Raw genomic sequence first — 13,240 nt, forward strand, 5'->3', positions numbered from 1 at the left:
TCATCTGACTGGTAGGTAGCCAGGGAGACAGTCTATTTATAGTTGCAAGTCTTACATAGTAGAAGACTCGGTCTTACTTGGGCTGGACTTTTGGATGCCTTGATTGGTTTCAAGATATTTGGGGGGATTAGGCACTATTAGGTTTTTTAAAAATTATATTAACTCCAAAAGTTTCACAGCAGCTTTATGAGTGTGATGATCAAGCATTATTTCATTTTCCAGAGGAAAAGCCAAGGCACAGAAATGTTAGCACCTGCTAAAGTACAGAACCAAGTTTCTAGCCCATCAACTGGCTCAAAGTCAGAGTTCTTTAACAGGCACCGATGAATCTCATCTTAGAAGCCATACTGTAAACTGGGTATGGTGGTGCAAAACCATAATCCCACCTACTCAGTAGGCTGAGGTGGGATGATCACAAGTTTAGGGCTAACCTAGTCAATTTAGTGAGATCTTGTCTCAAAATAAAATTTAAAAAGGACTGAAAGTATAGCCCAGTGTTCAGTGGAAGAGTGCTTGCCCAACATGCAGGAGTCCCTGAATTCAATCTCCAGCGACATAAAAAAAAAAAAGCCACATAATAACTATAGAGATGCTCTATTATATATCATAGTAGATATGTATAAGTTGTAACTCTGAACATATGGAATGTGACCTTATTTAGGAAAGGAATCTTTGCAATTATAGTTAAGATTCTGGAAATGAGATCATCCTGCATTTAAGAATTTCCCTAAATACAATAGCAAATGCTTGATTTTAAAACGTGCAAGTCTCTAGGTTCATCTGTTGCCCCAGCTCCTTGGGATCCCTTGAGCTTAAGAGTTTGAGATGAGCCTGAGAAACACAATGAGAACCCCAACTTAAGACAGTAAAAATAAAAATGGCAGAAGGAGATTTGAGGCACAGTGTCTCACAGAGGAGGTGATATGAAGATAAAGGTAGAGACCAGGGTGATGTATCTACATACAAGGAAAGCCAAGTATTGCCAGCACCCACCAGAAGCCAGAAGAGGAACATGGAATGGGTTCTCCCTCAGAGCTTCCTGAAGGAACCAAGGCCATGATGTCCTGATTCTGGTCGTCTTACCTCCAGGACTGAGAAAAAAATTATCTTGCTTTTAGCCACCCAGCTTGTGATAATTTGTTATAGCAGCTCTGGAGAAACAGAACACTTCCATTTTGGATGCCTTGATTGGTTTCAATGGTTTCCAAATTGGTTGCTTGGAGACATACCTGTATCCTTTAAATTTCGGGCCAATAATCATTTTCTTAATTCAGAAATTTTTCCCCCCAAGAACGTGGATATTTGCCCATGTTAACCATGTCAGAAAGTGAGATTAAGTTCTGATCTAATGAGACACAACAGTCTTCATCTTCTCTTCTCCCCAGTGAGTCCTCACTTTAACACATTTCTCAGATCTCATCTTAGAAATAAGGGGTATACTTCAGTGAGACATAGTAGCCCCTCTGATTATAATCTCGTAATCTGTTTTGGAATTAAAAATCTATAACTGATGACCTTGTACTCTCTGCCTTTTCCTATTCCCATCTCTTCAAGGATTCCTTATCTCAACTTTCCTCTAGGGTTCAACTATAGTTGCTGATGTGTCTCCTGACCAAATCCAACTAATTTGCTTTCAGTACTTTTGAGGGTATACTTTAGCATACATTAGAAATGAGGCTACACCTATAAATGAGGCTATTTCCCCCCTACTCTTCGCTCTTATGTTTGGTCAATTAAGATGACATGGATTTTTTTTTTTTTTTAGAATTAAGTTTCTCTAAATATTAGAATAAACTTGAAAGCTTTCCACTCAATTCTGTAGTAGCTCTCCCTTGAATTTAGGACAAAGATTTGACTTTTTCATTTTTTTATTTAAGGCTCTTAAATATTTTGCTTCACCTTCATTTTTTTTTCACTCCTGTATACCTACCTCAAGTTTCTCATTTCTTTAGAATGGTTTATGGTTTTAACTTGAATTTGCTGAGATGCCCCTTACCCAACATCTGTCCCTCCTCCCCTGTTATTTATTTGTCCCTAAGGACAATAGATAAGACCTAGCCCTTAAGTTCCCCCGCTTCCCTCTACACACACATGACCATCACCTTATTTTCATACAAGTCTGTCTACCAGTTTGTCTACCCTTGAACTGTCATCTTCTTGAATGTAGGAGACTCATTTCTCAAAGTCTGGCATACAGAAGCCATTTGTGTGAATGGTAATAAGGATGGTTGCAGGCGTGCATATTTTCTTGCTTGCTTGATATTTATATAAACATGTATGCATTACTTATTTCTTATCTTTCCTTTTTAATATAAGGTTTTGTCTTTAGGTGGCAGATTATTCAGATAGGACTATGACTAAATTCTAAAAATGTTTAATGTAGCCCAAAGGTACATTTTTTTTTTAATGTAGCTTCCTGGTTTGGGGACAGGGTGAGAATATCTTTCTTTGAATGAAGGATAGTTTCAGATTGTTAGATGGAAAAACTTGCTTTGGTGCAGAAGGAGTGGTTCAAATGTGTACGTTTTCAAATGTATATGTCTTCTAAGGACTGAGACTTGTCATGGATGCTGAATAGCCGAAGGGGTGGTCTATGCCAGTTATTAAGTTGGCTTAGCTTCAGAATCACCCTCCTGTACCTTGCTTTGCGAGGCTGGACCTGGGACTCTGCAAACATTTTTCCTTTGCCATCTGGCTGCATGTCAGCTGTGCCAACAAGGGATGCTAGAAAGAGACTGCCAAGCTGGACAAGGGACCCACACATTTCCATTTGCATCAGGTGGATTTCTCCTGATGGCCCAAAGCTCCTGTGAGTGTGATTCTTGATTCTCACAGAGGTTCTTCACCTTAGCAGCAAGTTGCTTCCTATAGCAGTGGCTGAATACAGTTTTCAGCATTTCCTAGACTTGCAGAACTAGCCTCATAGTGGTCTCCTTGGACACACAAGCATCAGTCCTCTGTTGCTCTCTTTCCAGCACCAGCATTCCAGGTCTTCAGAACACAGGGACTCCAGCTGTAGCTGAGTAGCACCGCTTCTCTTAGTAGCAGGCCAAGGAGAACCTGTCTTCCAAGTTTATAAGCTTTGATGATTCCAGCATCTTCCTTTTGGTCTCTAGCCCTTAGGGTGGTGGTTATCTTTTGTATTCTGCTTATCCAGTGATGATTTTATGCTCCCCCTTTACCTTCTCAGTCATTCAGGTGACAATTTCACACCTGGTTAATACTTAACACTAAGATACTTTAAAATAGCTGGTGTGGACTGGACTCTGATACAATGCTAAAATTAATCTGTTTTGATTTTATAGTTGAAGAACTATTCTTCAGGGTAATCTAAATATTATGGATCCAAGTGTGTAATTTAAGAATACTTCCCTCTCCCCCCACCTGCCTCTCTCTCTCTCTCTCTCTCTCTCTCTCTCTCTCTCTCTCTCTCTCACACACACACACACACACACACACACACACTCACACATATATGGGGTCTGAACTGAGCTACATCTGCAGCCCTTCCTTGTATGCTTTTAAAAAACTACATTGTTTGGGGGATTTCAGGGCTATATCCTATTCTTTCTTTTTGCAATAAACTAGGAGCATTTGTGTAGCAATCCCTTCAAGTCTATCTTGCTCAAGTCAGCATTATGGAGAATTCAACAAAGCACTCGTGGGCAGCAGAGGCAAGATGGCTAAGAACTGTGTGGAATCATTGGCTGAAAAGTAATCTGGTCCTAAGGCTGGAAGCCTGATATCATACTTCAATCTGGTCCTAAGGCTTCATCTTGGAAGCCTGATATCATACTTCCTTGTAGGAAATTAATTCTGACAAGAAAAGACATCACGGGGGGAAGCATATGGAATTAAAGGAATTTGAGAAGTGCCACAAAGCACTTTGACAGACATGGGGAGGGAATGGCATCACATGGGTTTATTCATAAATGTAATATAAGACATAACAGCCACATAACTCAAGACAGGTATCAAATATAGTGTTGGCAGACTGGTCCAAAAGAAAGGGTTTAAAAAGTAAGAGGTGCCATCCTACTATAGGTTTATACAGCAAGAACTTCTCTTTTCAGATACTTCCATATAGCTTTCACAGTTTTGAAATTGTTTTAGTATTTTTTTCCCTTGACTATATCTTTTACTTATTTGGCAATGAACAATTCCAAGGACAAGGGGGAAAAAAAGAGAGAAAAACTTTCTTTGGCAGAAATTCCCTGAAGAAAATGGATGTGTATTTCGAGTTGCAATTACCAAGTGTAAATCTTCATTGTAAGCCATGCAGTTGAAAGTGTATCTCTCCCTACAATCATCAGAAGGTAGACTGCCCACATGCTCTGAGACTCAAAGATGAACTCCTTTCTAAAAGAAAAACGTTCAAAATATTGAATGATTTCAACAAGTATGCATCTAGTCATGCATATATTGGAGGGATAAATGTTCACCTTCTCCCAAGAGGCCTTCCTTACCATCTGTTAGTTAGCTTTCCATCACCGTGACAAACTACCTTTGAAAAACAACTTAAAGGAGGAAAAGTTTATTTTGGCTCACAGTTTCAGTGGTTTCAGTCCATTTGGCTCCATCACTGATTCCTGTGGTGAGACAGAACATCATGGTGGTGAGCATGTGGTAGAGGAAGAACTGCTCACCTCATGGCTGGAGGAAAGCAGAGAGAAGAGAAGAAGGGGCTGAGGACAATAAGTACTCTTTAAGGACACACCCCCACTGACCTACTTCCTTCAACTAGGCCCCATCTCCAGAAGTTTCCACCACCTCTCAATAGTGCCACCAGCTGGGAACCAAGCCTACAACACCTGAGCCCTTGGGGGGTATTCCAGATACAAACTCCAATACCATCTGACATGCCGTAGGTGGAAGAAGTCTAGCTTATAGACTTAGATCCCTTTGGGAAGAACAATCAACCTAAATTTAAAATTTGAATGCAAAATCCTTCCAACAGTATTATAGAGTTATCACTTGTGCCTATAAAACCTTTAGAAGATTTATAATGAACTGATTTTTGGAAAGGGATCAGACCTGCAAAAGGGATCTGAGGGCCAAAGTATGTCCTAACAATTTCCTTCGATTACTTTCTCAAACTAAGGAAGTGTTGCAGAAAGTATCTAGATTAGGTTAAATTATACTTTGTTTTAAAGCTGGAGTATGATAAGAAATTTCTCATAAAGGGGAACGAGTGAGTGTAGGACAAGGAGGAAGTATACAATCTTTCATTTGTTGGGTTGAAGCCCAGGCCTTTCTGATCAAGGAGCACAAAATCAGTCAGGAACCACACAGAAGGGAGTCATCATAAGACAGGGATTATCAAGCAAAGCTCAAAAACATATACAGAGTCACATGAATAGTCCTCCATCTAAACAGAGCTGGTTTGTTATTCTAGCTCTCCAAGACAGGCTGTTTCCCTTCATTATAAGATGAAAAAGAGAAGAAGGATGACACATCTAGAAACAAATGGGACTCTAAAGTTATTCTATATCCTTGACTCCTTCTTAAGTCTTCAAAATAAAATAGAAAGCTCTAAATGAAACTTTACTAAATCAATAAACTTAGCTTCCATTTGAGTGAAGCTACCTAACTGAGATTTTGGACTTAGTTCAAACTTCCCTAAAAAAAATGTGGGGATTTCCCCCTTCCATGACACCAGAGTCAGATGACCAGAAGAGATTTTGGAGCTTGCAACATCTTCCTTGGTTTCTGAGAAGGCTCTGGGAGATGTATACCAGAAGACTGTGTGAGTCATCTTGGAATGTCTATGTCCTTTGCACTAATAAAAAGCCAGCTAAGGTTTGTTTAGCTCTTAAAGTGATTCATGGAAAATATTTAGTATTTGCACCCTAGAAAAGCTAGAATGGTGGACTATGGTCCACTTGGACGTTGTAGGAACAAATTTGGCTGACATCTTTTTCTATCTGCTCATCCTTCTCACCAGTGCGACTGTACTGCTATCAGCAATGGTACTACTTGAATAATTCCAGGGTTCCGAAACAACATCATAACACAAGTTTGTCAGTCCCCCACCCCCAAGCATTCCTTCTATCTTAATTATATGGATCAGGCAGGAACTGGCTTAGTTGGTCTCAAAATGCTGATAAAAGGATAATTTAAGTTAACAACTTAATAGAAGCCATTCCACAGATGGTTGCATCTGTTTTTAAAGTTTAGAGGAATGGAATAAACACCTAATACTGTCAGCCTCCATATCTTCTGGTTTCCGTCTTTGGGTTCAAAAATTGCAGAGTAAAAATATTCAGGAAAACATGGCATCTGTACTGAACATGTACAGACACTTTTTAAAATTATTATTCCCTCAACAATGCACTCTAACAAATATTTATATAGCATTTACATTGTATTAGGTATAATAAATACTCCAGAGACAATTTAATATATAAAGGAAGATTGCATGGGCTATATGCAAATACTATCCTGTTTTTAGAGAATTGACTTAAGCATCCAAGGATTTTATTATACAAGGAGGGTCCTAGAACCAATCTCCTATAAATACAGAAGGACAACTGTATACCAAGCATTTACAACATTTATCCTGAAAGCGCTATCAAACAGTGTCCCTATTTTATAAACAATGAAATGGATGCAGCAACAAAACATACATCCCTAATAAGCTGACAAGTTCAAAACTGAGTATAATCTGTGCTCCCTTTTCTATTATATGTTTTTCTTGTCCTTTCCCCCCCTTATTCCACTAGTTTTAACCTGTATTTTCAAAAACTCAAAAATCTCATTGACTTTAACATGCCAGTTAAATTTTCAGAAGGAATCACATAAAATGACAGAGGGGAGGAAATTAAGGAGACGCAAGAACAAAGCCACATAAATATCTTTACTTAGGGCACCCAGTACTTTGTACAGGACAGAGGACATGTTTTCTTGTTCTTTGGAACATTATGTCTGCCTTAGTTGAATGCTGAATAGGATGTGTGAAATATTAACCTCTAAGACAGACCTCAGGTCCAAGAGGGCAGCAAACAGCCTTCACCACTATCTTTGCAGTAATCTTTTGAGAACAAGACACATTGCTTAAAATTGGGTAGCAAAGTTCGGCTGTTTCTGACCCTTTCTGCAAAGCCTTCTTCCCTTAACCATTTGGATTCCTAAATGTTTAGGAAGGTAGGTATTCTATCCTGCAAAGGCAAAATTGAGCAGAAATAAGATTTCTGCAGGCTATTAAGCTGGGAAATGCTGAAAAGGAGCCATTGGAGTATATTATTGTAAGTGCTGACACTGCTCAGTAACAGGGGCCTCAGTAATAGGGCATGCTTGTGTCAATCAGTTATACATGGTTATGAATTTACAGTGAGTACATATCATTGTTTTTAACTCTTGGAGTACATCCTGCAAGATTTATCATTTAAAACACTGAACCAAAGTTTTTGCCTATTTTTAGAACTAAGTCAGACCAGAGTTGAGTTCCTCAGATGGCTAATTTAGGGAAATTGTGAGATAGAATAGCAGCTAAGAAGCTTGGGAGTCCCATCTGCCCGGGACTCACTCACTATTGTCCAGCTCTGTGGCTTGAGGTGACTCACTCAAAGTTTATTTTTTCATCTTCTAAGTGGAAATATAGCTTGCTGAGCTGTTAGGAAAAACCAATAGGAACTTAAATAGGGACTCCCATGCCTCATGTAGGAAGTGCTTGATAAATGGCTGCTCTGGTTGAACCACAGGTAGGTTTCATGGAAGCTGGGCGTGTGTTCCATGGAAGCTGCACTGCATCCAACATAGCTTTTCCACTTCAGGTGTTTAAACGCTTTCAGAACAAGAAACAATGAATAAATGGCTATTAAGTAGAAACACAGGGAGGAGTAGGACTTCATTGATTTATCCAGTTGAAAAAGTGAGAGGGTTTGCCAAAGTGAGAATCACCTTCTTCCCAATTCTGTGTTCAGTGCCTATAGAATGTAGGTCCTGATGGGAACAGAACTTTGGGAACACAATCTTCTCTTAAGTTACCTCTCAGAGGAGATTTCTAATGGATCTTAAGTTAAACCCATGTCTACATCATTGTCAATGAGACTTTAGATCACCCAAGAAACTTTTACTGGGAGTTATTAAAACACTGAAGTCCATGCACACCCAGACTAATTAAATCAGAATTTCTGGGGAAGGAAACATCATATATTTTAAATATTTCCATGTGATTCCTTTATACTGACAAGTTTAAACTCTCATGATCTATAACAACTCTTTGCTCCCTTAAGGAAATACCAAGTGGGTCAGACAATTATTGAGTTGAAAGAAATCTAGGGAATATTGTAGTCAAAAGATTAGGAGGGTTGGGGGGTGGGTAGCTCAGTGGTAGAACTCTTACCTAGAAAGCACAAGATCCTGGTTCAATGCCTAGCATAGCAAATAAATAAATTAATTAATATTAGGAAAGAAAAGATTAAGAAACTGAGGGTTAGAAAAAGTATATGACTTGTCTAATTATTAAATAGTAGATTTAGTACCAGGAAATATTTGTTACCAGGAAACATCTACATCTTAGAATGAGACTCTCCTGTTTTATTCTTGGATATTATATATGTTAGTTTTTAAAACTATGTTTAAGCAGACTGCACAAAGCCCAATATATGGAGACCGAATACCTCAGGTCTGATAATGTAGTTCATTCATAGTTTTTGCATGAAGCCTTGGGTTTAATCCCCAGTACACCACACACACACACACACACACACACACACACACACACAGAAGAAGAAGAAAGAAAGAAAGAAAAATGCCCTCCATTTAGTAGCTGAAACAAAAGACAGCTTAGCAAAGTATTTTGAACACGGTATTTCACAAGTGTTTACTGAACCAAAACAGAAGAGGGATTTTACATGGTCTAACCATATGTCATTAGATTAGATTATTTTTTGTCTGGGTAGCATAGTTGGTTAAAGTGGCCCATTGGTTTAGCTGCTTTAGTTAGGTCTGAGATATAAATCTCAGATCAGAGAATTTAAATTTATTTCGGTACATTCTCTATTATTCAGTATTTAGACCCCCACCCAGGATGATAGAAAGTCTAAGTTCTGGAATTGGCAACTTTCAATATCTTTGACTCATTATGACCTTTTTAAAATTAAGAATATCTCTTAATAGAACTTAAAGAATAGTCATTATCATGATGAGTGTTCAGAAGGAGCTGAATTTTAGAGGCTTTAGGCACCCACATCAGGGTCTATCTCTAGATTAGGCAGTACACCCACTCACTGGGAATATCTGGCCAATGTTCACAAGTTGAACTGAAGAATTAAGTTTATGATTAGTTCTCCAATTTTATTTCACTCATTTTTTTTTTTTTTTGAGTAAAAGACTCTTGTTGCATGCTTAATTCCACTTGAATGGAAAAAGGTAGTATAGTTTTTCTAATCAGAATAGGCTCTCACTTCCTAGCAGAGCTGAGTATAAGTTAATACACTTAAATGAATAAAAGCTGGGGTTGATTCTAGAATCCCTTTTTATATTCTCTGAGGTTCTAAGAAAGAGGGGAGGGTAAGTGTTGGCATATCCCTGGGGTCTTCCAATATGTGGGCATGGACACCTGAGCTTATGGTTGAATTGACAGTAGAAAGTACACTCATCTTTTCTTGGATATCCCAACCACTCATTGTGGGAGAAGAAATTAAATTCCACCCAAGTTCTCAAGTATGAGATCCTGTAACAGAATAGGAAAACTGGAATCCAACTTTCTCCTTTAACTCACTTCTACAAAGAGAAGGAAGTGACAACATTGAAGTTTTGGCTTATGGGAACTGCAGAGGTTCAAACAATCACTCTTCTTTCGTTGCTTTATATTGCTGGTATAGATCACTGGGGCTATGCTCTGTCAGGGTTACCCTCACATTAGGCACTATCTGGACATGGCTCAACTAGGCTATGGTACATTCTCTCTGCATATCTCAGCTGAGCTGGATAGGACAATTGGGATGGAAAGGATAATGGGGTTTCTGCTCTAGTGTAGAGTACACTCCAACACAGCTTTACCAGACCTTCGCACTTCAAGATTATGAGGCATTGACTTCCTTCATGATCTGGTATTTGTTCCTTTATATGCGATTGTCTCTTTTGAAGGAAGAGAGATTGTCAGGGTAATGAATTTATCATTGAACCCAAGGTCATGTTATGTACCATCTTGAGCCGAACATCTCATTAGCTCCTTCTTTTTCTATTAAGACAGATACCAACTCATTTATGGAACAGGACAATGAGTGATTCCCATTAATTCTGAGGAAAGACTATTAGGAACCCATTATTCTAAAAGAAATGATAATATGGCTTTTTGAAGGGTGAGATGGACTTGGCAAAAGCTTCCCTGCCCCATATTCTTTGGGCTTTAGACCTCATATGTGGCTGGGAACATGGTGAACAAGTTTGTATATGAGGCAAAGCATTTCTGGGAAATGGCCAATGGACTGAAGTCATCTAACAGGAGGTGTGGTGGGTGGGGAGAGCCCTTATGGGTACAAGATGAGCAGTTTATAAACTACTAAAGACTGAACTCAAATGTCAGGGCTCTCACTTAATCCAGACAAGAAGATACCTGGGCACTTTCAGCCTGGTACACTGACTAGTGGGTGGCATGTGTGAGCACACTAAAAGTCCTGCTTGACCCGAGGGCCTATGGGGACATGATGGATCTCTGCCAAACTCTTCCTCCCACCTCCCATCACACCCTGAGACATTACCCACAGGGCCAACCATGAGCAACACCTGCCTTTGTCACCTTAATTCTTTCTTCAGTGGATGAAATTCACCAGGTTTTTAGCAGAAGCTCAGTCAGCTACCTACTAAGTGGCTATGATAATGCTGGAGACACCATGCCACCGTGACGCTGGCAGAAGGGTTCCCTCCAGAGTTTGTATGTCTAAGTTTAAAATGGAGTAACCTGGAATAAAGGGGAAGAGAAAAGGGAAGGGAGATTTAAAAAGCAAAAAGACTCACAGATAACTAGAATAGGTGAATGGGACAAATTAATTTTAAAAATTAAAAACTATATTCTGTATTATTAGATGATAAAGTATAATGTTATGTTTCATGATCTTTCCCTTTCACCCTAGATCCAAGGGAAGAAAATGTCCTAAAAAATGAACAACTAACATGAAAAATTTTAGAGTTTTTAATATTTAAAACAGATTAAACTACTGACAGAGAAGCCTCCAGAATATTTTTATTACAGTGTCGTTGGGGCAGTGATTCAAGGATGACCATTGTGGAATAGATACAAAAACCAGTAAACTCATGAGCTTTACTTTATATTTATTATCTAAATGTACAATGGATATTATGTTTAATCCTTGCAGGGGAAAAACACTTTGTTAGTCATGGATCCACTTGATTACTAAGCCAACAGTCCGACATTATTTATACCTTTTCCAACAATCCCTCATGCCTTCTCTTCATACAGTTATGCAAATTGACCAGCAAGTATTTGTTTTTAAGGCTATACTTCCTAAGTTAGGTTAGATACATCTACCAAAACAAAGTCCTTTTCCTAGTTTCAAGGTAGTTTTTAAATGAAAGCATATAAAAATGGTAGTAATTTGATTCCTAGAATATCCAAGTTCTGCTTTTTGTTGCCATATGAAATCCTGATCTAAGTCCACATGGATGTGCTGTGTATTTAGCATATGGATCTCAAAATACAGTTGTTCATTCATCTGAGTCCCTCTTGACTTCACCTATGATGTGTATGCAACCAATCCTGAGAGTTCAACATGTTCCACTTTATTCTCAAGTATCATTACAGCAGTCAATATGAAAGATATTAGAAGAGTTTAAGAAAGACTGTTACTTAAAAGCATCTGTGTTTTAAACATTAAGCTGTACACTAGTAGCATTATTTTATGATATATACCACACCAGGGCATGTTAAAAAGCAGGCAGGTAATCTTAAACTTTTCCTCTTGCAAAAACCAGTGCAAGAAATACTGCCTGATATTTGGTTTCTTCTTTAATAGTGTGGCTGAATTATATAAAATTCCAAAGTGGTTTCCCTTTCCAGGCAGAGCCCCACATTTATATAATCCTCAAAGGCTTTCCTTGAGTGTTGCTGTACCTTTATGCAACTCAAATTTCAGAGACGTGCTGACTTTTGAAGAGTTTAAAGGAAGGAGAATCCAGCTGCCCTGTAACATCAGCACAGAACCGTCAAACTGGGATGTCTATAGTAAACATGTACATACAGGTGGGACTTAGGACTTAGGTTCTATTGCATTTCTGCATATAGATCAAAACTCTGAAAAAAAACATTCTTGGATTTAAATAGACTAAACATAAGATCAGTTTAGGTTTTCTGGTTCTTATATGCCATCTCTAGATCTTAGGTGGCATTTTTGATAGAATATGCCCTTTGTTTTGGTGTTCAATTACCCTTAGGGTTGGCTTTAACCTTCCATGAGCAACTTACCATTGGCTCACATCTCCATGTCTGATACAATCTATTCTAGTTAGACAAGATTTTTCAGCCAACAGGACATTTAGGTTTCATCTCCAAGAATATTGGTGGCTTTGCTAATTCCAATGTTAAATGACAATTTTTAAATCATTTACTTCTGTCTTGTGTACTTAGTATCTCAATTATCATTGTAAGGATGGTTCTTCATGATTTCACTGACTTGTTTTGGAGCAGGCATGGTTACTTTCAAATAAGATGAAAGAAAACAAAAACATTTAAAAGTATCAAAGGTGATGGGGAAAAGTGGTGTGTGCCTATAATACTAGATACTTGGGAAGCTGAGACAGGAGAATTATGTCAGCCCAGCAAAATAAAATAAGATAAAATAAATTAAAAATAAAAACAATTAGGGACTATCCATTTATTTATTGAATTTCAGGTTGACAAAGAATCAGAAACTCAATAACCAGCCCATTCTTCCCTTAATACCTGTATTCTAGCACACTGAAGCTCAGGAAGAGTTTCTAGAATACTTCTAAAAAGCCAGGAGAACTCTTCAGGAAGAGATAAGAATATTAAAGTCATTTGCTTACTTCTTGATTCCTGTTCAAACGAGACAGGTGAACAGACTGGAAATCCCTAGATCTTGTCAGGTTGTGTTATACAACTTCATGAGGTGAAATATTATTATTACCTTAGTCTTGAAAATTTAGAACAAACAGTGAAAAATATTTTCCTGAAATGGCTAACTTAACTTTGTTGAAATCATGTTTAAAGTTATTGGAAAAAAAAAATCTCTAAGAAACTGTTGCAGAGTACAAGATG

The 13,240-nt window shown here is 38.2% G+C and overlaps 1 protein-coding gene across 7 annotated transcripts in view; it reads right to left on the bottom strand.

The window, feature by feature from the left end:
• Positions 1-13,240, bottom strand: part of Dab2 (DAB adaptor protein 2) — a 51,505-nt gene that overhangs the window by 22,341 nt on the left and 15,924 nt on the right. For 2 of the 7 annotated variants that reach the window (XM_071612692.1, XM_071612690.1), the window contains exon 1: positions 4,549-4,615. The exons of 1 other annotated variant lie outside the window; for it this stretch is intronic. In XM_071612692.1, the coding sequence (XP_071468793.1) occupies positions 4,549-4,611 (63 nt within the window). In that variant the 5' untranslated portion in view covers positions 4,612-4,615. Of the gene's footprint in view, positions 1-4,251; positions 4,502-4,548; positions 4,616-10,735; positions 10,907-13,240 lie in introns of those variants that run through there. 4 more of the 7 variants (XM_071612695.1, XM_071612694.1, XM_071612693.1 and 1 more) reach the window with 3 other exon arrangements.

Source organism: Marmota flaviventris, chromosome 5, assembly GCF_047511675.1.
Source record: "Marmota flaviventris isolate mMarFla1 chromosome 5, mMarFla1.hap1, whole genome shotgun sequence".
Taxonomy (NCBI): domain Eukaryota; kingdom Metazoa; phylum Chordata; class Mammalia; order Rodentia; family Sciuridae; genus Marmota; species Marmota flaviventris.